This window comes from Astatotilapia calliptera, chromosome 7 (genome assembly GCF_900246225.1).
Source record: "Astatotilapia calliptera chromosome 7, fAstCal1.2, whole genome shotgun sequence".
Taxonomy (NCBI): Eukaryota; Metazoa; Chordata; class Actinopteri; order Cichliformes; family Cichlidae; genus Astatotilapia; species Astatotilapia calliptera.
Genome location: NC_039308.1, coordinates 67,587,991 through 67,612,508, shown reverse-complemented (window position 1 = coordinate 67,612,508; position 24,518 = coordinate 67,587,991). Strand labels below are relative to the sequence as shown.

General features: G+C 46.2%; 1 protein-coding gene across 6 annotated transcripts in view; it reads right to left on the bottom strand.

Annotated features, from left to right (window-relative positions):
* The window catches only part of znf423 (zinc finger protein 423), a 129,571-nt gene that overhangs the window by 94,471 nt on the left and 10,582 nt on the right, over window positions 1–24,518 (bottom strand). For all 6 annotated transcript variants that reach the window (XR_003272996.1, XR_003272997.1, XR_003272998.1 and 3 more), the window contains exons 2-3: window positions 15,960–16,022; window positions 2,218–2,415 (exon numbers count right to left, since the gene is read on the bottom strand). Coding sequence is in view for 3 of the 6 variants with exons in the window: in XM_026176815.1 (XP_026032600.1) it covers window positions 2,218–2,415; window positions 15,960–16,022 (261 nt within the window). In the remaining 3 variants the exon portion in view is untranslated. The remainder of the gene's footprint in view (window positions 1–2,217; window positions 2,416–15,959; window positions 16,023–24,518) is intronic.

Genomic DNA, 24,518 nt, shown 5'->3' with positions numbered 1-24,518 from the left:
TGCTGCCTTAAAGCCACCAAAGGCAGGTTGCAGTGTAAACGCTGACACAGCTGCTGTCAGACCTGCAGGTTTATCCCTGTGCTGTTCTCATCTGTTACAGTGACACAAACTATTTTTTGGAGTTGCATAAATAATTTGTGTGTCTTCTTATTTGATGCAGAGCACCTGATTGTTCTGTACATAGTTTTAAATGGTTATATGAAAAACTTCTGAGCCTTGGCTGCATTTTTAGGTAAATAGTACCAAATAACTTTGTTGTTTGCAAAACTTGTGCATATTTTTAAAAATGTACAATTTCTCTTTGCATTTCAAGTTATGACAATGATTCGTTAAACGTGCCTGTGGTTTGTACAGTCAAAAATATCACTTTCTAGTTGTATTTTACATTTTGTCTGAATTTAGATAAATTGTGCTGACAGTTTGTCAAAATGAGAAAATAACAGTTTTTAAAGGTGAAATATGAGGCCAAATCAAAAGTAGTCAGAAACGGCCAGTTACACCCTGGACCCCAGAGGGTTACAGGCTAAAAGCAAAGTTGTCACCAAGTACTGTTTATATTTGTGTGTATTGCTGCAGCTTTTTTAAGCATTAACTTGGTGCCTTTGGGTGAAATAATGGTAATATGACTGATCCATATGGTCACTTGTTTCTGTGCTACCAAAGTTCCCCGGCTTTCATTCAAACTGTGTTTGTGGTCAGCACCGACACATTAAACTACTTAAACAGTATAAATGTCTTCAAGCTCACACTGAGGCCTGTGGGGCACAATCAGTGGGGCATTTGTTTTTTCAACAGGAGAAGAATATCTAACAAGTTGATTTGTTCACATTTTCACATCTTAATTTTTAAGTGAAATGTGCATTTTGAGTTTATACACGATGTATGTAAGGCGACCGCTTCCTTCTGCAGTATTTTTGTGTGGTGCGTTTTTCTATTTCTTAACAAAAGGGGGAAAAGGTGTGTAAGCTCACCTAGGATGATTTGTTTTCATTTTCACATGGTCTTACTGAGGTGATGCGAATTGAAACATGCAGTCTATTTTTTTTGGCGAGGGGGGGGGCATGAGCTGGAAAAGCTTGAAAAGGGACCTTGAAAGTGCTTAAAAAGTGCTTGAATTTGACCCTGAAAAAGGCGTATGAACCCTGAGATTAAATCGAACAAGACACAAAACATGTTAAAAACACAACAGCCTTAATAAACAGCAGTTTGGACCTGGAAGCAGGATTGATACGTCATCACTTAAAGACCGGACAGAGTCAGCTGTGACCAGCGTGGATGAATCTCCTGCCGTTTACAGTGAAACCTTCATATTGAGCTCCACGTCTTGAGCTCATCCCCACAGAGCAGGAGGGGGGACGGGAACCTCTGCCGTGCGTTTGCCTCGTGTTCTCCTACATTTTTGTTATGACGCCACACTAACAAAAGTCAACGTAAAACACTGATTTTGTATTACTACAACTTCATAACCTGCATGTGAGACAAAGCACTACATGAAATTCTAGTGGGACGTCAAACCAGCGGGTGAATAAGAGGTGGATGAAGCGGGGCTCTCACCATCTACATTACACACTCTGTAGAAACACCATCTTTACCCGTTTAAACAAAGCCCTCCGCCCCCCTCCCTGCTCCTTCATCCCCCCTATCAAAAGTAAACACACATACCCGCAGACACCGAGGGGAGACTGCCTCGCAGTAGCGAGAAGTAAGTGTGCGTTTGTGTGTCGGCTTGTTCAGGGACTGTTTGGATTAATCTGTAGGAACCAGATGCCCCCGCTGTGTTCCTTTCAGTCCCTCCATTAATTACACCGTTACTAATAACGGCCTTTGTGTGTGTGGTGTGTGTGTGTCCATCCCTGTGGGACACATGCTATGGTAGGTGTGATTCCTATAGCTATAGGCATTCAGAGAACAGTGCAGGACCCGTGTCACTAAGGCAGTCCAGTGATTCTTCATGATACAGCTTAAGTGTTTGATGTTAATCTGAAAGCACGCCACCTTCCCTGCTGGAAACCACGCGGCACTTTTAACTGTAGATATGTTGATGCAATATGATAAATGAGCTTTAATTAGGTCCTGATTGACAAGATATTGAGGATTAAGTGCACCATGTACGGGTATCGATGACATATCACTGACTGTTTTATGATAAAGTATCACACAGTGATGGGAGCCTGGCCAGTTAAAACAGAAAAACCACAATCACATTACCAGTCTTACCAGCTGGGCAGTGGTTGGTTCTGTGCTCAGTGAGCTCAGCCAGACAGTCAAAGTCCTGTTGACAGTTGTCACAGGTGAAGATGGATTCGTCGTCCAAGTCATCGTCGTGATCTCGGTCATCGCGGTCCTCGTCTGGTTCTCCGTCTTCAGCACCGGTCCCCTCTTTGGGGTCGGCGACTCTTTCAGATGCCGCTACGTCTGCAGAGAAACACAATACAAGTGTGTCTTTGTTACCGTGAACGATCACAGTTCGGATCTTTGTGCCATTCGTTATGATCCCATTGAAATATTCACCGCCGTCTGCTTTACCCACTTTCACTCTGCGTCATTTTAGGTTAGGCTGCTGTGCCCTTCACTTAGACCTGCAGCTATTTCACAGGTGTATTTGCAATAAGCTTTGTTTAGAGTACAGCACATTAGTGACATTTGTCCACACTGATTCACAGAACGAACCAAACTTTTCAATATTTTCTTGCCTTTTAAATAATTAATTGGTGTTGTTGTGTTTCTTTTGTTCCTGCCGTCACACTCGATTATTCTGTTGAGTTTGAGATGTCAAATTCAATTTCATATTGAAGCACTTCCAAAAAGGCTTTTTATGTTAGAATAGAGTCGGTATTATCACCTCCAAGAGTCGTTGACAGGACTTAATACGGAGCCAAAGGCTTAAAGCCTCGGAGCAGTCAAACCAGTTTGGTTCTGGTTCCTGCCTCTCTCGCTGCCTCAGCTCTGTCGTGTCTGTTACTCTTCCTGCGTCTAGTCTGAGCACCTTCAGTCCATGTTAGTGACTTCCTGTTTTATTTTGGTAGTCCTGTCCTGTGTGCTTCACGTTCAGGTTTGCTTCCTCTTGTCATCTAGTGTCTTCAGTTCAGCTCTGTTCCCGTGTGCCTCCACTCCCCCCATTTATTGTCTCAGCCTCCCCTCGTCTCCTGTCGGATCATCTTCCAGCTCCTGATCCTGTGTTTCTAGTTTAGTTCCCCCTGTAAAGGTTTTGTTAGAGTCTGCATTTGGGTCCTTTTCTCCACAACGCCTGATCTGCGTCCCCACAAGTGTCTCACAGCGTGTCACAGCGTAGCCTTAACAACAGCACAGAAGTGGTTAATGTCATTACTGGTTATCATTTATTGCATCCAGTGTAAAAAGTGAGTTACCAGCCGTGCACTGCCAATTACTTTATACTGCGTGTAGATTATCACTTAGCATGTGACGTAATGCGTGTGAATGTGTGTGTCCTGGTAGCACACAGCAGTGTGAGAGGGGACCAGTGGAGGCCCAATCCTCACCGCTCCATTGTGTCTCCATTTTCACACCTTATTATCACATTATAAACGCTGAGGATCCAAAAGGACGACACTGAAGACACTTGGCTTCAGAGATGATACCAGAGGAGAGAAAAGAAAAGCCCTGCTAACACATAAAAGTCTTAATAAAACACCATCAATCAGCAACAGCAAATATGACGATGATGATGCAAAGAAAAGGATAAGCAGTGGGGACAGCAATGTTTAAACTTTTCAGATAACAATTCTGCAAAGATTAAAAGCATTCTACAAAAAATAAGGTAATTCAACATCGCACATATAATTATTATATCACACAGTTCATGAAGCTTCATCAACGCAGGACTCAGAAAAGTTAAATCTCACCTTTTAAACCTGTCCAACCGAGAACCAGTGAGCTCCACGACTAATGAAAACCAGACTTATTTTAAGAGAGTGCAGCTACAGGTCAAAGCGATTAAGCTGCAAGTCAGTTTTATCCACGAGGAGTTCGAAACATCGTTTAACGTGCACACGCGATAGAAAGGCGCCGCTTTGTTATATGGTGCTATTTCTGGCTCTTAATTTCAGCGAGTCTGGTAGAAAAAGTCTGACCATTAAAACTTAGTAGCCAGGTCAGCATCAGCGTGTACGCGCAGGTACACTTGCACGGCGTTTTCCCCCTCGCTGATATTATTGCAGGTCTAACTAACATAAGTTTGGGTGCTAGAGGACGCCTGTTAGGGAACGTGAGGGAAAAGTGAATCAGGCACAAAACCGCCACAGCACTCTGATTTATGATGGCAGCGGTATGATGGGAAATAGGGATGAGGGGATGCTGGGAGGTGGGGAACGAGAGACTGAGGTGATGTGGTGTTTGGGGGGACGCAGGAGAGGAAGACAGTGATGGAGGGAGAGAAGGAGGAAGGGATGAAGGGATAGGGAAGAAGTGAGGGAGGGTGTTGGCCATCTGTCCAGTGGTGAGAGCGCCGTCTGGCCAGGGAGAGAAAACAGCCCCTTGGCTGACAAACTGCACGTGCACGCTCCTCATTGTGCACACGCACACACATGAATGCATACATACCAGAAGCACACAAATGGTCTATACACGTACTTTAAATATGTGGTTAACAGTCGGCTTTTCAAATACACACCAGGTTTTTGTCAAATTTGTAGGAAGTGATTAAAACACGATGCAGGCTGCTATAAAAGGCATTTCAATTTTTTTATTTGTACATTATCTGAACATGCATACGTGCAGAAAGCAACTACACACATACTACATACAATGTGCACACAGTCCCCGGGGTTCCCTGATGCCAGAGGTGAGGGCAGCGCCAACTCCATTGCATGCCAACACAACCTGCTGTCATAGCAACAGAGACAAGAGATGGATTTGCACCCCTCCCTCCTCATCACTCCCTTATTTTCTCTTTCAGTACTTTTTTTTTAAAATAGTGTTTCGCCCCCAAATCCTGTGCAGTGAGATAAAGAGAGAGATGGGTGATGAAGATAAAGGGATGAGAGGGGCCAACAGGAGAGGCTGGTGTTTACACACCGATCTCTGTGGTCCTCTGCTACCCACCCACCCGTGATTAGGACTTCTCTTACGGGGAGAATTTGATGAGGGCGGGCTTCAAGAGAGCGTCTGGAGCAGCCCTCCTCTGTGTGTGTGTGTGTGTGTGTGTGTGTGTGTGTGTGTGTGTGTGTGTGTGTGTGTGTGTGTGTGTGTGAGACGACAGTAATATCGTCCGTGAAAAAGAAAAATTTATATAAGCAGTAAATAAACACGGCCTTTATTTTTTTATGCTGCCTGAGATCTATAAAAGCACAAAACTGCAGTTTTATTGACTCCTTGTGAGGCTACGGTGGTTTAAAAGAGCCGTTTATGACACATTCTATTCAATTTCATACACATTTAGCAGAAAATATCTTTTAGTGTGTACACAAAAGTGTTTCCAGTCACAATGACTGCACTGCGTTACTTTATGCATTTTTTTCACTTCGTTCTTAAAACACACTCACACCACCTTCCTCCTTCTCTAAGATGCTCCACCCAATCACAGCACAGAGGAGCAGCGGGCCTACTTAATGAAAGCAGGCGACTCCCACGGGTGCTCGGGGTACATACAGAGGTGTGTGTCTGTGTGTGTGCATGAGTGTGTGTCCGCAGGGTATTGATTGAATATTATGACAGCAGTCCCTCGCAAATAGCATCTGCTTGCCATCCACTTTCTCTATGACACACACTCCACACACACACACACACACTCCACACACACACAGTGTGACATAGCTGTAGTCACTTATAGACACACGAACGCACACATGTGAACACACTTACTCTACTGAGAACCATTATCTCTGAGTCACAGACAGTCGCTACGCCAGGAATAACTACACACTCTTTTTCTAAATCACGCCACACACACACACACACACACACACACACACACACACACACATACATTTTCTGATCCAAGCGCACACACGGTTCATTCTTATGTCATCCACAGAGGCTCGTCCTGCAGTTTAACTACAGGAAATGTTCCAAACGTACAGCATGACTTATGTGGGTCGTTTTCTATCGCTCACAGAACTCTGATGATTTTTATTCTAGCCATATAATGAGGGACTGCGTCACACCTGGGATACACAACATGCATTTAGATGAAATTAACCAGTTAGTTGGATGGAGCAGCAGCTGTATTCTGGGTACCTAAATATTAGGGGTGCAGCGATACACAAAATTCACGGTTTGATTTTTTTTCAATACAAAAAAATGTTCACGCCTTTTTAATTTGTCATTTATTAAAATTATAAATATATATTTTCACTCAAAAGTACAGTTTTTAAATTTAATGTTGCTGAAACAACAAAATAATAAAAAATAAATCTATCTGATTGAGGAATCACTCATCTTTGGAAAAGAGAGTTTATTACAGAGAAATGGCTCTTTCAAAATAAAAGCTCTACTATACGCTTCTTCTGGGCTATATTCTCAGCAGCATATTAAACATATCAGGTCCCCATAAGGAGAATCCTGTGCTAACGGCTGTCTAAATGACTCGGCTAAAGTTTGTAGCATGCTGCTTGTTGTTTTTGTCTTTGCACTAGGATGCTGTCGGAGTAAATGTGCAGTCATATTCGTTGTGTTCCCGCTAGTGCTGTCAGCGTTAATCTGAAATGACGTTAACGCCACAACACGGCAAATCTCCGCTAACCGCATGGGGCTGGACGGCCAACACGTTAACGAGCTAACTGCGCTAACACACTAGCTCCCACCCATGTAATTGAGCATTGCGTGGCACATCCGACATACTGTTTTACTTTGTCCATGACGCGCTTACCTTCAGGGTCATACGTCACATGAAGACCAAAATAGTTCTAAAGGCCAGATCTGAATGAGCGCTCAGATCCACTGAGCTCTCAACACAGACAGCATCGTCAGAAGGAAAGTTGATAAAATAAATGAAAAGTTTTGTATTGTTCGGTACATATGCGTACCGAACCGAACGCACTGCATCGAACGGTTCAATATTGATACGAGTATCTTTGCACCCCTACTAAAGATTTAAACCCAGTGTTTGGGGAAAAAAGAGCCTGAGTGTAGACTTTGTGCTTACACGTCATCATGGCATCTTAACCAGCTTTTTCACTTTGTTGGTTCTTATTGCAAAGTTGCATCCACAGCTATTAACCCAAAATGAAACCTTGGATTAAAGAAAACGCACCACAGAACGAGCACTGTGATTGGTTCCAAATACATACACTACCACAGAGACGATGAACATCTCAGCTTCATATTAAATATTAGCAGCACACAGCATCAGTGTGGATGCAGAGAAAAGAGGTTTTTACGCTGTGCTCTCTTGAGGAAAGGTAATAAGCAATATTCCTGGCTGCAGCCACTAACCTGAGGACTGTTTATTAACACATACAAATATATTATTAATTTCCTGTAATCTAAGACCTTTAAATTCATGAGCACCTCTGGAGGAGGGGGCAACAGTGTGCTATGCTGGCGTTTGGCCTGACAGAAATGATTAGAAGAAGAAGAAGAAGTGACACCATGCTACTATCTAGCTAACACTAGCTAACACACGCAAGCATGGACGAGGGCGGACTTTTGGGTGGAAAGTTTCTCTTTAAGAAGTTGCCTGATGGCTTGTTGGACAAAACGAGAGTAAGATGCACAATTTGCAACGCTGAATTCAAGTACCACAGAAGCAGTTCATCACTGGCGTATCACCCGAGAGCAAAACACCCAACTGAATCCACCTCTACGGGACCTCGCCAGTCTACGCTTCAGGAGTATGGTGCTTGTGGACGAATAACAAAAAATGTGAGAGAAAAGGTAACCAATTCCTTGGTTGTTTGGATAGCTAAAAACTGCCGACCAGTTAGCATAGTAGAAGATGATGGACTGAGAGAAGTCATTCGTGCTGATATATAAACGGGTAGCTCAGGAATAATGAGGTCACTTTGCATATCTGCAGGAAAGCTATATCCAGGTGGTGTGTGTACGCAACGTACCGCTGCATGCCTGTGTGCGTGTGAACCCTGGGTAATTAGATAAAGAGGAGTGAATTAGCAGAGTCCACGGTGCAGAATGATGTTACACAGCCTGGCCACGCCTAGCTGAGACCCACTAATCACCACTCGTTAGGCTCACAGAACAGTATGTGTGGAGGGTTGTGTGTTTTCGTAGCACTGGTGTATTTGTTGAGATCGCGTGCGTGTTTTCTCTCATTAACAGCATCAAAATGACTTCATTGAAATAATTAGTGAGCTAAATGATAATAAGCCATAAACATTGGATAGGAGAGAGAAAGGCAGAGAAGTGATTCCCTCTCCCCTCGAAGAAACCAGATATAAAACAAAATGAGGGATCTGAGCACGCTCAGTATGGACGCGCTGTCCTACAGGCGCTCTCTGTGAGCAGTTGCCAGGATGTGCTAGTGGAGACACAAACTGGAACACCAAAAATCAAACGCACACAGTCAGCACGTTCATCCTACATCTCTATATATCCTTTGGGAAGCAAACTAGGGAACTAATGAACTCTGGGAAATGTTCCTGAACTGCCCCAGGGTGACAGAAGTGCACTGAAAGAGCGTGCCAAAGCTGGAGGGGGAGTTAAAGGAGAATAAAACATACTGCAATACTGCAAAGGTAAGGTAGTTATTCAAGTGCTAGATTTGGCAGCCAGGAGATGCTACTGTGGCCTGTGTGGGACTCTGCAGCTCAGAGAGACGTGTTTCTGCTGGCCAAGCATGCACACACACACACACACACACACACACACACACACACACACACACACACACACACACACACACACACACACACACACACACACACACACACTGTATAAGAGGCATCAAAGGGTGGAAGAAAGTGTGTTGAGCTTCCAGGAAAATGTTTAGCAACCGGACATTTTGAACACAAAGCTTTCACTCTGCTCCACATCACACTGCAGACCGGACCATGACTCACACCAGGCTGGATGAAAAACAGCTTCAACTAAGACATGCATGTTATTATGAAATGGTTGCGTTTGGTGAGACGTGCTCACAGGACACCTGAGTGAGAATACTGGCAGGAGCAAGCTCAGTCCACATGTTCACAGCTGGTTTGTTTTTGAGGATCTAATTATAGGTCCGAGGAGTGCACACTCCAGGTTGGGAATGGGTCGCTGCCCCAAGAAGAAGAGCTCAAGTATTTTACTGAAGAGCGACAGATGGACTGGAGCACTGACTGCAGTAATGCAGGGCACGGGGTCAGCTCTTCATGTGAGACCTGAGGGGGCCGGTCGTTCCTGCTTTCTCAGCTAGCGACAAAACATCTATGGACACCACTATGCTGCAACATTAACTTATGTACCAAGCACTGAGTGTCATTTATAGTACACACAGTGCAGTATTGATCCAGTGGGGCTGAAAACACTTTATTTAATCGCGCTGCTACAAAACGAAGACACTGCTGCTGTGAGCACCGACTGCAGCTGCAAACATGCAGAACCAGAGAGACACAAAGGACGGTGGACACATTTGGCAATGATTGCACACTCAAATGCACACTGACACACACAGACTGACACACACAGACTGACACACACAGACTGAACAGGTGCAGCTGGACACAACAACACAGGCCTGCTCTCCACCTCCCAGGAGACTCACTCCCCCAGCCCCCCTCACCCTCTGCCTCTTCTCTCTGTGAGTTCTAGTGTGTGTGTGTGACTCCGTGTGTGTGTGTGTGTGTGTGTGTGTGTGTGTGTGTGACTCCGTGTGTGTGTGTGTGTGTGTGTGTGAGTCCGTGTGTGTGTGAGTCTGTGTGTGTGTGTGTGTGTGTGTGTGAGTCCGTGTGTGTGTGAGTCTGTGTGTGTGTGTGTGTCACTCCGTGTGTGTGTGTGTGTGTGAGTCTGTGTGTGTGTGTGTGTGTGTGTGTGAGTCTGTGTGTGTGTGTGTGTGTGTGTGTGTGTGTGTGAGTCCGTGTGTGTGTGAGTCTGTGTGTGTGTGTGTGTGTGAGTCCGTGTGTGTGTGAGTCTGTGTGTGTGTGTGTGTCACTCCGTGTGTGTGTGTGTCACTCCGTGTGTGTGTGTGTGTGTGTGTGTGTGTGTGTGTGTGTGTGTGTGTGAGTCTGTGTGTCTGTGTGTGTGTGTGTGTGTGTGTGTGTGTGTGGTCTGTGTGTGTGTGTGTGTGTGTGTGTGAGTGAGTCTGTGTGTGTGTGTGTGTGTGAGTCCGTGTGTGTGTGTGTGTGTGTGTCTGTGTGTGTGTGTGTGTGTGTGTGTGTCCGTGTGTGTGAGTGAGTCCGTGTGTGTGTGTGTGAGTCTGTGTGAGTGAGTCTGTGTGTGTGTGTGTGTGTGTGTGTGTGTGTGTGTGTGTGAGTCTGTGTGTGTGTGTGTGAGTCTGTGTGTGTGAGTCTGTGTGAGTGAGTCTGTGTGTGTGTGTGTGTGTGTGTGTGTGTGAGTCTGTGTGTGTGTGTGTGTGTGTGTGTGTGTGTTAGGTGGCTATATTAAGCAGCTCATCTCTCTCGCCTCACCTCCTCCCATTTAGCTCCCACTTCATGTCCCCCACAGTCTTCATGTGTGAATGTGTGTTTTTTACAATCCCCCCCCCCCATACCCAGAGGAGATCTGCAGAACCACAGAGTACCAGTCACACGTTTATACACACACACACAGACTCACACACACACACACACCCCTGGGATGTGGAGCCGTAAGGGAGAGCAGCACCCAACGCCAGTGTCTGGAAACAGGATGATGAAAGAGGCATTCACGTCACGGAAGGAAGCAACAAACACACAGTTAACTGCAAACACACATAAAATCATCCAGACGTGCCACGCAGACTCGCACAGATCGACAGGATCGCACACTCACAAACTGACAGCTGCTCGCTTATTTCTTTGCTGTACGCGTGCACACCAACACAAATGAGACAGAAAAGGGCTTATTGCTGCAAAACAGACAGAAACACAGATGCACTGTGCACTGTCACAAGCAGACAATACGAGTTCACGCACACGAGCACGGAACTGTTTTCCTGTGGTAGCCTTGGGGAAATTAAAACTACATTATGGACCTCTAGAGGAAAGCGGTGAGAGAGTGATGGAGGAAGAGGAAGAGAGAGGAAGCAAGAGAAAGGGGGAGAGAAAGAGTGAGACGAGGGCCAGTGTCCTGTTTTTCTCAGCTCTGGCCACCACAAAGCTATTACAAGGAAGCAGGAGAAAAGTGATACAGCCTGCAATCTCTCCTCTGTGTCCGTCCTTTGTATCCCGACTGGTGGACGGGAGGACGCGTATATTGTTGGCCATTGCTTCATATTTCAGTCAGTGATATGCTTTGTTCCCTTCAGCAGTCACTTTGGTCACTAGTTCAATGTGGTGGCTTCCCACTTTGCTAATTAATATTGTTGTCTCATCAGCACGAGGCTGCAGTTTGCTGCAGTTTGCCTGCATGAGCTTCCTCCCTCTGTTAATTGGTGAAACTCCAAATTGGTCTTGGACGGTTTCAGGTGTGACCCTGTAATGGACTGCATGGACTGCCCTATGAGAAAGCACTTGGCGACAGTGGGAAGGAAGAACTGTCATAACCAGGCTCAGGGAGGGGCGGGGCCATCTGTCACGACCAGTGAGAGGGGTGAGAGGAGGAAGATGGGACAACAGACGCATTGTAGAAGAGAGCCAGAGATAAATAACAACTAATTACTAAAAGCTAAGTGGAGGACGAAGACTGCACTGTGGGAATCCCCCCAGCAGCATAACTCAGGCAGGATTCAGGGTCACCTGATCGCGCCTGACGTTATCGTAACAGTAGAGACGGCGTCTGTGTCCCACGTCCAAACTGGGAGATGGTTTTAAATATCCTCAAAACCACAAGTTAGTCTTCAGTTGGGGTGATATCTTTTATTTAAGGTCCTCAGAAAGGCCAGAGATTTTCTCCAGTTTGAACCTCTGACCAATAAAATCCACCATCATCAAACGCACTGAGAAACCGCAGCGCTTGGATACGGTAATGGCCTGTATTTGTAGAGCGCTTTACTCAGTCCCTAAGGACCCCAAAGCGCTTTATACATCCAGTCATCCACCCATCCACACACACACATCCACCCACTGGTGATGGCAGCTACATCGTAGCCACAGCCACCCTGGGGCGCACTGACAGAGGCGAGGCTGCCGGACACTGGCGCCACCGGGCCCTCTGACCACCACCAGTAGGCAACGGGTGAAGTGTCTCGCCCAAGGACACAACGACCGAGACTGTCCAAGCCGGGGCTCGAACTCCCAACTCTTGAGCCACGATCGGCCCGTATGCTGGGGCTCACACACGCTTTCCTAATATCGACACAGATCTGACAGGTGCAGGAAACATTTTTACGGCTCAGTTTTGTCACCACATGTGTGAACACACGCACATACACACATTCACACACAGGTGGAACAACAATGAGAAGGTCTCAGCTTCTCAGTTTCAGCTCGGGGACCTGACAAATCTTTTCCATGATGACTCACTGGATCGTTCTGTGTGCGCGCGTTGGTGTGTGTGCGCGTGTTTGCGCGCGCGTGTGCGTCACTGTAGTCTGCAGCAGACTGTCAGTGTGATTTGAGGAACAAGTTCATCACCAACAGTTTATTAACACGAGACACTCGAGTCCTGTTCAGTTGGACACGTCTCATGACTTCCTCACTTTCACCCGAGACTGAAACACACGGATCTTATAAACAAATAACAAATAGAAAACACGGCTGCTCAATACTATTTCCAACTTCGTCTCTCATTTCCTCTTCTTTTCCTTCTTCCAGCACACTGAGAGTCAGACAGCAACTGAGCAGACAGGGGGACACGTTGTGTCTCTGTCCCGCTGAGGTGTGGTAAGGACTGAGGGGAGAAGGAAAGGAGGCTTTCAGGGCACCTCAGGGCGCAGAAAGGCCAGAAGGAGGAAAAGAGAAGAGGAAATGTAGGAAAGGGGAGAATAAGTTGGCTCAATGCTATTCGAGTCGCCCTCACACTCCCTCCACCTTCTCTCAAGCGGGCCGTTCCAAACTCAACACACATTTTCCAGAGTAAGTCAAAGAAAGACCAAATGAGAGGGATGGAAAAATAGCCTAGAGGGCTGGAAGTTTATGAATTAGGAAGCAGGATAGGAAGGTATATTTCTCCTTGTTCCCTTTCTTTTTTGCTGTTCCCTGTTTTCTCACCCCGTCCTTCTCAACATCATCTCTCAGGGAGTAAAAGAAGCGAGGTCTTTCTTTCTAATCTGCTCGGGTAAGACGTAGGCAGCAGTTCTCGGTCCTCACCCTCTCTCTCACACATACAAACTCCTCCTAATGTCGCCCCAAATAAGCATTCAGAAGGTAAAAGCACAAGCAAAGACAGAGGGACAGAAAGAGAGCGTGCAGATCACGCAGTGACACGCAGATGCTGGCAGCAACAGCCAACCTGAGAGAGTGGCTGAGTAAGGGAATATAGGACAGTGTGTTTTTATGGTAGGAAGAGTGTGTGTGTGTGTGTGTGTGTGTGTGTGTGTGTGTGTGTGTGTGTGTGTGTGTGTGTGTGTGTGTGTGTCATGGGACTCTAGCTTCCTGCAGGAACTGACACACACAGCAGTTCTAGTGAGCCACCCAGGACCTCAGTCAGCACCCCCTTAACACACACACTCACACGTAGACCTGCACAGTGGCCCCTGGAGGAGAGTTAACACAGTTTTGAAATGGGGGGGGCAAGGATGGGAGGGTTCGGCACGTCATAGACACCCCAAGGGTCATACTTTCCTTTCCTCCTATCCCTGCAGAGCTTAACGAGAGACGGGGCGAGCGCGGCACAGAGAGAGAGAGATAACCGCATATTTACCACATTCAGCAGTATCTTACGTCCCTGCTGGGATCCAGTCGGAGGAAGTGTTTAACTGTTCTCTGACGGGCTGCAAACCGGAGCAGCAAAACTAACTTCAGCTGACAAACACCTACAGTAGTCCAGCTGTTTCTGGAAAATGTGGACTTTGATCTTTACCGAGCACCAATGACAGCGCTGAGGAAAACATCGCCAACGTTGTCGTGCCAGCAGCTGCATCGTTTGCACACGTGAACCTTTGAGTCACTGCAGCAGTTGTGAGTCTGGTAGCCCTGTAGTTTTAATAATAATGATGGATTGCATTTATATAGTGCTTTTCGAGACCCTCAAAGCGCTGTACAATGCCACTATTCATTCACTCTCACATTCACACACTGGTGGAGGCTACAGGTGCAGCCACAGCTGCCCTGGGGCAGACTGACAGAGGCGAGGCTGCCATATCGCCATCGGCCCCTCTGGCCAACACCAGTAGGTGGCAGGTGAAGTGTCTTGGCCAAGGACACAACGACCGGCTCGATCCCCAACCTTCCGGTTACAAGATGAGCTTCCCAACCCCCTGAACCACGGTCGCCCCTCAATTGGCCGTGAGGCTGGAGTTTAGTGCAGGGAGATTCAGTTCATCTGTGTTCATCTTCACTAACAAACCTACCTACACCTTTAATAAACAGCTTTACGCCAACTCTGCAGAGGAGATCACCGACAACAACAAGTAAACCAATTAGAAATTTGCTGTTGAGCATTCAGACACAGCTTCACGGTGAAGGCCGAATGTGACCTCTGCACTGAGGTGCCAAGGTAACAGCAGCACGTAAGAAAGAGGAGGCTCCGTCGCTCTCAGGGTGCAGGTCCGCCGTGGCCCGAGCCTCTGGTTGCTCCCGTGGTGGAGGATGCAGGCGGGCAGGGACCAGCGGCTCCCCCGTGACACAGGCTGTAACGTTAGAAACACCCTCCGGTGTGATTAACCACCAACCTGACGACAACGTCTCCTTCAGCCTCTTTTTTCCATGAAGTCATTTAGGGTGGTTTTTCAAGTTTATTTTAGAGAAATACATTTTCTACAAATGATAAACAATCGTGTTAAATACTCAATATTATAACAGCTGACCAAAATAGTCAAGATCATAATTTTGCCATAATTAAACGATAGATTCTTGGAACTAATGGACAAATATCTGCAGACGAATCAATGATTGGCACTGACGTATAAAAGGTGCTAGCAACTGAAATCTTACAGCGTAGCCTGAATAACACGAAGTCTCTCCAAAATTCACAGATGCACCAGGATTTGGGACTGAAGCATAAATAAAAGACACATCTGTGTAAACCTGTGTGCTAACAGACCTCTGAATCACAGCTGAACCACAGCATGAACCTGTCCTCCTCCTCTCGCCCCTCCCTGAGCCGGAGGTTTCTTCCTGTTAAAAGGGAGTTTTTCCTTCCCACTGTCACCAAAGTGCTGCTCATAGGGGTCATATGATTGCTGGGTTTTCTCTGTATGTATTATTGTAGGTCGACCTTACAATATAAAGCGCCTTGAGGCGACTGTTGCTGTGATTTGGTGCCGTATGAATAAAATTGAATTGAACGAATTCATGCATTTGCCATCTTTAATACACACAATACAAATAAAATCGTCATTTCTCTTTAATGTTACACGTGAACCTTGAACAGCAGCTGGTTCATCTCCTATGGAGGCAAAAGGCTGAGCAACTTTAAATTTCCATCTCAGTGTTTAAAGACAAGCCAAGAGGAGCTGGGAGGGAGACACGGAGACTAAGGAAAAACTAAATCTGAGAAAAAAATCTGCCGTCTTTGTCTTCCTCCTAGGAAATTACCAAACCACAGAGAGCAGTGAAAAAGCGCACAAATCTCTCTCTATTAGAGTATTATTGAGACTGACTGCTGCTCTGCCTAGCTACAGTTTTCTGTCTCCTCTTTCCTTCCCCTGAACCTTCACAGTCCCCTCGATCTTTCTTCTTTGTCACTAAACCTTCGTTTCCATTTTCATCACCTCAAAGTTACCCCGAGTACACGTTACAAACGGCCAGCTCGGACTCACCCGCACACAAACATACGTCACCATGCATCTGTGTACCACTGTGTGTGTGTGCCTGTACACTAACCGGTCTGAACAGTCGATCCATCCCAGGTTCCTCCACACTCTGAAGACTCTCCTTCTTCGACAGCTAGAAAAAAGGAGACAGACACAGAAAATCAAATAAATGGTGGTTTTAACCTGCAGCTAATTAAAGAGCCTCCACCTGCAGGAGAGCAGAGGAGCCACACAATTCAATGATCATATCACAATTTTAACATGCCGCCAGCTTCTCTCTACAACTAAGAAAAAACACCTTTGTGATTAAAATGGAGGTTTATGAAGCCGTGTTTATGCTTTCTGTCCTGCCTGGTGTCACCGCCTGCTTTCCTCCAAGCATTACAGACACCAGTCAAGTTGAAGGCGACTCCTCACCTCGTCTTGCTTTCAATCGAGCGTGGGAGCGCCTAAGGACATCGTATTTGTCTTGAAACACGTTTATTCTCTGGAGCGAATGTACTTGAACTTGAACCTACCAAGGAAGTAACAAAACATGACGATGACCTGAGATCTCTCAGACTCGCACACACAGCTGATCAAAGCTGGATTGTCATGCCGACTTCCTGGGTACAACAGGAAGGAGGGAAGTACAGCTGGCACACAAACAGGAAATGGCTAGAGCCACCACACAATGGGATTTCCCGTCCGCCCCCTCCCCGACACGCTGTGCCTCACTTCTCCCTCGCTCACCTCTGTCTCTGATCCCTCCAAATGTTTTGTTCTCATCCTGCTCTCACCGGTGACCTCCGCCCCTCCACATCTCTACACCTCTCTAATACTTCTCACTCCACGTCCTCATCAGCTCCCTGGTGACCAACCTCCTCCTCACATCAAACCTGAGCCATAAGCTCCAAACAAAGCCAGAAGCTATAAATCAGCAAAGCGTCCCTCTTAAAAAAGAAACTAAAAGTCTGCATGAAAGTGATTTTTGTAGATGAATGAAGAGAGAGGAAATCGTTTTTATAACAGGAAAAAACAGCCGAGCTGCGTCACAACTGCACCCATATAATCACACGAACTTTAGCTCCTCCCATTAGCTGCAAGCAGCGTTGCAAAGTCACACGAGCTGTAAACATCCACGTGCTGATGCACAGCGAGCAGTGCAACACTCTCAAATCTGCATGATGTTTTTCATACTCCACATCACTTTCTCTAGTCTCGTGTGCTGAAGTCAGGACGCTGCTGTGTCTATAAACTCAGCCTGGTTTGTGGGCTCATCTTATTTGACAAAAAAATAATAACAACTGTCTGCAGGACTCAAAAGTTTGGATCAAGTCTTCAACATCCCTGTTGGAGCCAGATGTGGACCACAGAGTGCTAACAAACTCATGGATCCCTGGACGAACACAGGAACCTCCCACCGCAGCAAATCCGTCTGCCAAAGACAGCAGAGAGAAACATACGAGACACCAGAAGAAAAACAAAGTACGTCTGCTGTGCTTCGTCACAATGACCAGTACGTTCGCTCCCAGCTGAGCCCTGATTGGATGCCATGATTCATTAACACGCTTCAATATGATTTTTCCTCCTCGATGTCACATCGTCTGGGTCACGTCACAGCGCCCTGATGAAACGTTTCAGTGAAGATCCTCGTTGAACATAAAGGGAGACGTTTATGACTTACGTGCGTCTGAATCAAAGGTTTTTGTGTCGAGGTTACCGGCCGCGACCTCGGTCTGTCTGAACTGGGCTTGCCCAGATCTTGTGACAACTATTTTTTTAAACCACTAAAAGCTGACATCATAATGAAAACCATCTTCCTGTGGTAGTTGGGAGAGTTTGAGATTATAAAAAGACCTCGTGGTAACTTTGCCTCAGATAAAGGCCCATTTCTCCTGATGAGACTGTGGGGAATACAGCGTGTTTCATTAGCCAAGCACATGCAGCTTTATTTAGACTCCCATATCCTCCCTCTGTCCCCCTCAGAGACAAACACACCGTTACTGTGAACCCTGTACACACCAGGCGGTCGGCGGGGGTGTACGTGTGCCTGTGAGAAGGATTAGCTCACAGATACTATATCAGTCAAGAGGAGGGAGTATCTGAGTGTGTACAAGTACATACGTGTGCATGTGTACCTGTAGCTTGGGTGCCCCATTACAAAAACAGACCCACTTAGAAAGACACTTTGTGACCTGTGGGGTTAAAAATATAACAATCAGTCATGTGTTTGCACATGCATCGCTTCTCTTCCTGCAGCACGTCACAGTCCTCTTCAAACTCTAGCTCAAACTCGCACAGCGAGTCGTTTAACAGCTTAGCACTAGCAGCTTCCAACAGGCACAGTCTCTCGTTAGCTACATGTTAACAGACAGGTGTATTTTTGGCAAATGAATTTGCAGAATTTCCCTTTAACAGAACTTTCATCATTAGTGGGAAAAAGTCGCAAGCATTCGTGTCATTTTGTACCAGTTAATTGTGGTATGGATTTAAGATGCTATCACCGAGTAACATGATCACAGCCCAAAATATACAGATACTGGCAAGAAGGCAGAAAAAGACTGAGACGGCAGATGGCTAAAGATCAAACAATCCGACATGCCGCAGAAACAAAAACACAAATGAAACCCCCGGAGCACGACACACGGGTGACACCGTGTAAGAAGGAAGCTTCTGGGAATCCTTGGAGCATCTGCGCACACACACACACACTGTTACTAACCCCTGAGGCACCTCGTTTATGAGTCTACTAGGGCTGCCACGATTAGTCGACTAGTCGCGATTACGTCGACTATCAAAATCGTCGACGACTGATTTAATAGTCGACGCGTCGTTTGAAGCTTTGTAAGATCCCAAAAGACGCAGGAATAAGTAGCAGGATTTAAGAGTGTAATAACGGACTGAAACAGAAGATGGCAGCACTGCATGTACAAGGATGCCAGCTGCCGTTAAACCCCGAAGAAGAAGAAGCAGTTTCCCAGAATTCATAGCGCGGCCCAGCTCAGTTTCCAACAATGGCGGCAGCTAGTTAGTTTTAACTTTACTCTTATTATTCTTTCTGGGTCACAAAATAAACGTTGAACATATTTTCAGGCGAGAATGTAGCTGTGTAAACCTCAAATATCTGCTCAGTTTATCAGGACACCACATATTTTCAAAAGCGCTCCGACGTTTTCGGAGACGTCTGTTACCCACTAGCTCGATAGCTAGCCGGGGGCAAGGTCACTAGAGCCGTGAGAACACCGGACTCCCGGCAAATCGTTTTCAAACCCACCGTGTTTCGCTACTCAGGTTAAACATGATATATGAGTCACTTAGATAACTTCAAAATGTTATTGTTTGGCTTTTTTTAGTATTTTATTTGTTCCTGAGTAAATCGGTTTGGCTGAGATTAAAGTTATAGTTTTTACACAGCTGAATAAATGTCAAGCAGACAGCTGATTATCAGAAGTGTGAGATGCTGGAGAATTTACTCCGGTGTCCTGTTATATTTTAGATAGCAAGGAGTTTATTAAACTTCACCGAAACAATCTGCAAATTTCATTAAAATGTAATAAACTATCATCTTGTCTTTATTTTTAGTTAGCACCTTAAACACTTAAAGCTGTAAGCTAATGATAGTTATATAAGAGCAGATGCTGCTGGTGCAATAAGCTGTAGTTTTACGTCCAATGGGTGATGATCTGATTAGTCGACTAATCGCAGAAATAATCGACTATAGTCGACTATCAAAATAATCGTTTGTGGCAGCTCTAGAGTCTATGTGAGTCTAACACGTGTGCTTAAGAAAGGACGCCTATCGAGTACTATAAATAAGAACACCTGGTTTACTGCATGAGCATAAACACAGACTATTTGATTGTGATTTGGTGGCCTGAGTTCCTTCCACTAATTAGTGTAAATACAGAATATCTCACCTGCTTGAGCAGGTGACTTTGGTGTGGGGCCTGGGGTCCAGGCTGTATGTGGCCCACGCTGTCAAACTCAGTTTCCATCACGGGACAAAAGTGGGCAAAACCAGTGAAACTCTCTTTTCTGTTAGTGTGAAGAAGCTTAATGACGCATTTAATCACGGTGATATTGTGATATAAGAAAAACTGTACATCTCAATTTTCCTACACGAAAATGCTGAAGAGAAACGCTGGTGTAGTAAAAGAAATCTGTCAACTTATAGAAAAGCTCATTTCCTAGACTGTCCTATAATTATGAAACAGAAAATTCAATCATTCAAACACTGTGGACACTATAAAGAAGCCCACAGTGGAAAACTGGGACTTTTCTGTCATTCAGCTGTTTATCTTCTACTGTGGAACGAGTGGCCGTGTGGGAGGTCTATGCAAGTGAGAATCGCTCCAAGCCAAATGCTTTCCTTTCCACAGGTGTCCAGTGGGCTAGACTGGAGTCTTTGCCGGGCTGATTCTGGTCACTGGGCCTTATGTTTGGCACCCCTGACTCACCTGTGCGCAGACAAATAATCAGATGTAAACACATGCATAACACATACACAGTAACTGACAGTACAGCAACACTCCTGTCTGCATTATAATGGGCTGTCACGGTTCATTAGCCAGTCAAGCATGCAATTGTACCAGGGCGTCCACAATGACAAAACACACACGGACTCACAACACCAGTGTCCGGGTCAAAAACGTGCAGAAATTAGACAACGAACCATCAACGGTGCGATTAGTCCGCACAGGCTGAGCCCGTTGGGGCGTGGAAGCTGAGGAAACATGCTCAGAGCTCTCCGTTACCAGGTTTATCTCAGAGCGCCTGCAAGTCGCCGCTGTTGGACGCTTCAGTAATTAATCCTCTTTGCTTCAAAGACACTCTGACACCAGCTTCCCAACAAGTTAGCTATTCTGAAAAATGTGTTTATGTGACGAATAAAGGCTGCAGAGGGGATGATCGAACACCCGGGAGCAGCCTGGGAATGTGAGTTCTGTCATACGCTGCATGTATTTCCCCGTGCACCACAGAACCTCACAGACGGACGGCAGTACTGTCACGTATACTACCGTTTGGATGGTAGTCGTCCAATCCTCCGTTTTTCATTTCTGCACATCAAATTTTAGAAATGCAGCCGAGGAGGGCTGCAGCATGCAGCTCTGCCTCTGCATCATGATCCTGTTGTCATAAACAAATATTTACACAGTTGTTGTCACTGGCACAGTTATCCACACACACTCGTTCTCCCCTCTCTCTTCCATTATTGGCATCCTCTCCCCCCTCCCTCGTCTGCTCTACCTTTGCCTCTTCAGTATTTTCCTTCCACCTTTCTTTGATATTTGCTCCTTTCTTAAGTGATTCTTGGATCCGTGCTCAGCCTCCATGCTTTCTCTTTGGCTCTTACTGCAGCACCCATTTAAATGTATTTCCTGTTTCCCTCTCTGTCTTTATCTCTCCCACCACATACCAACTCTCTTCCCTTCTATCTTTGTTTCTCCTTCTCTTCTGTCCCATGAAAGCAGTTCCAGTCTCACAAAGCGAATCCTTTGTCTTTTCCCCTCCTAAACAACACATGCACAGTATCAGGGCCATTTATTCCCAGAGCAGCCCAAGGCTCTGCTGTTCCCAGATCTCTTTGACGAGCGGGTCACTCTGGCCAATCGCGCACCGGCCAGACAGCCCAGAAAGGCGGGATGTGGGTCACTGTAGCCAATGATAGGCGGATCCTTTTCCCACAGGGGCGAGCTGATTGACAACTAGCGCTGGACAGGAGTCAAGAGGGTAATTGTCATCTGACTCTCTCCCTCTCTCTTTATCTGTCCGTCTCTGCTTCTCATCCTAGACACTCATTCTTCCCTCTCCCACTTCCCCTTTCCAACTCACTTCCTTGCCCCCACTCCTCCCCACACACCCCTCATTTTCCCTATAGCACTCAAGGACTCTCTCATTGGCTGCCCTCCCTTTCCCTCAGGAATAACTTGGTGACGCTACTGGCCGAGGGCTGATGCCAATCTACATCCCCAGCATGCCCCTCGGGAGACCCCCAAACTTCAATGGCCTGTGGCGCGCGCACGCACACACACACACACACACACACACACACACACACACACACACACAGGGGACAGGGACAGAAGCTGATTAACCAAATACTTTTATCAGCAGTAAAACCGCTCTCTCTGCCTGCCTGCATTCTGAACAAAACAGCCTTAAAACACAAACACACACAGACACACATCCCAAGCACTGAGCCATTGGCCAGAATCACCAGGCTAGTCTGAGGCTTGGGACAGCGTGTGTGTGCGTGCATGTGTGCTTTTGTTTGTGAGCGTGTGTGTAAAGGGACAGAGTTAGCAGAGGGCTTAGATGGATGGCAGCGAGAAAGAACAACAACCACACAAAGCCTGGCGGACAAGCTCCATCGCCCTCTCTATCTTTCTCTTCCTCCTTTTTCTGCTTTGCCCTCCTCTCCTGTTTTTTCTCTTTCAATCTGAATTGTTTCTATCTGATTTCGTTCGACAGATTTTGAAATTCTCTTTGCTTCAGCAATCGTTTCGTCTTTCCTCTCTGCTTACAGAAGTCCTCGTCTTCGTTGTTTTGTCATGAACAACCTCTCTGTTCTTTCTTTTATGTATGAGGTCATTGTGATTGTAATCTCTATCAACAGATTCTGCATATGAATATGTATAATCTGCAGGAGGGAGGAGTTTTCTGATCCTGGAAACCTTCTGGCTTCCGTTTGTCATCTTGGCCAGCCAAGTCTGAGCCGGTTTGGTTGCATTCATGTAAACAGGATATATGGACCAAGTGCAAATGAGGAATTCATTCATTGGCTACACCGGGCAGAGGCGAGTCAGGGCCATGTGGGGACCGTGGACCAGTAAAGGTCAGTGACACTGAACGACTTCATGTTGGGTGATGCAGAGCGGGCGGATCAAGTTAAACTTCTTTTTTAACTTTGAGGAAAACAATTGAACCGACAGCAGCGACGCAGATCGGCGACATACCAGCATTACAGTGTTATTTACGCACACGTGTCAGTGAGCGACCAGCCATCAGCAAGACAGCGATGCAAGAGTAAATCAGTCCCTGTGCAAACGCCCCTCTAACCAGCAGACTAACCAGCGGTTCCCAAATGAGTCACACATCCCAGACCTTACCAAAATAAACCAACATAGCCGCGCACGCTTCGCTGCTGTAGAAAACAATCGTGCTGTTGTAAGAAGACTTTCTGGTTTTATCTTTTAGTCCTGCGACTCGCACAAACTCACCTGTACAGCAAGGTTTGTAAGAGATTCCTATTAACACACTACGAAGAGAACGCAACACGCACACACAGACACACACAGACAGTACAGAGCTGATGTTCAGGGCCAAACAACACAGCTTGAGATTAAAGAGCCTCTCTGATCTGACATTTGTTTTTCTGTCTGTCAGAGAGAGTGTGGCGGGAAGACGAATCGATAGCAGAAGAGACGTGTAGAGGAAGAAAGAGGAAGTGAAGGAGGATATAAAGGCGGTGGAGAAGAAGAGCAGAAGGTGAGACAGAGGTTAGAAAGAAAGCAGCAGCGAGGAAGGACGAGAGGTGAAGGAAGGCAGCGAAAGGAAGCATAAGGAGTAGGACAGAAAGAGAAGGAGGAGAGGGAGAGCATTTCTCCAGAGTACCATGACTCCAGGGAAGGCTCCAGAAATAACTGAACTAGAAGTTTCCCCAGCAGCTTCCACTCACCATTACAGACTGGTCCACACACACACGCACACACACACACACACACGCACGCACACACACACACACACACACACACACACACACACACACACACACACACACACACACACACACACACACACACACACACACACACACACACACACACACACACACACACCACCACACGTCATATGAAGGTTCAGAGTTCACCGAGACAAGACTGATTCACCAACAAAGCTGAATGATGCCAGAAGGAGATGAGACATGATGAGGTACAGTTGGTGCATATTCACACACACGTGCACGCACACACACACACACTCTACATGAACACTAAGAGGAGGCGGGGCTGCAGGGTGGAGGGTACATAATTGCCTTCTCTTGTACTACAGGCTCGAGAGTGCTTTTTGACTGAAGACACCAATTTCACGCTAAGGCATTATTTAGCTTGATACAAACTTGATTAGGCTTTACAGAGAGAGAGAGGAGAAGGGAAATAAACAGCTTTGTGTCATACCGCATCGCTGGCGGACAGATTAACTCGCTAGTCACGCTCCTTCTGGGAGTAACAAGAAAAATATACAGACACAGCGCGTGTGCGCTCCGAGCGTGGCTGCTTGTTTGTTTGAGCAGACGTGTAATCAAGCATCTTAGAAAATGTACTTTCCATTTTTGAAACCTCATTTTTAAAGAACCTTTTTCAGATTTCGGGGTGTTTCATGTTTTTGCAGCTAAAATTCAAACTGAGTTAGACTTTGAAATCCAGCGATCGTTCCTCGGGACGTTCAGCAGAACTATCCGTCCCCGCTACTGCAAGGACTCTTTGTGCAGTTCGTCTGTATTACGCAACATAATTTTGGGCTTTTCAGGTGCAACATTTGTGCAGGTGTGGGCCTGCAGCAGGCTGACATTTCTCTTACCTTTAAAAGATTTGGCTCAGCAGTCAGGATACATTACCAAACATGAACGTCCTGATCATTTTCCAAC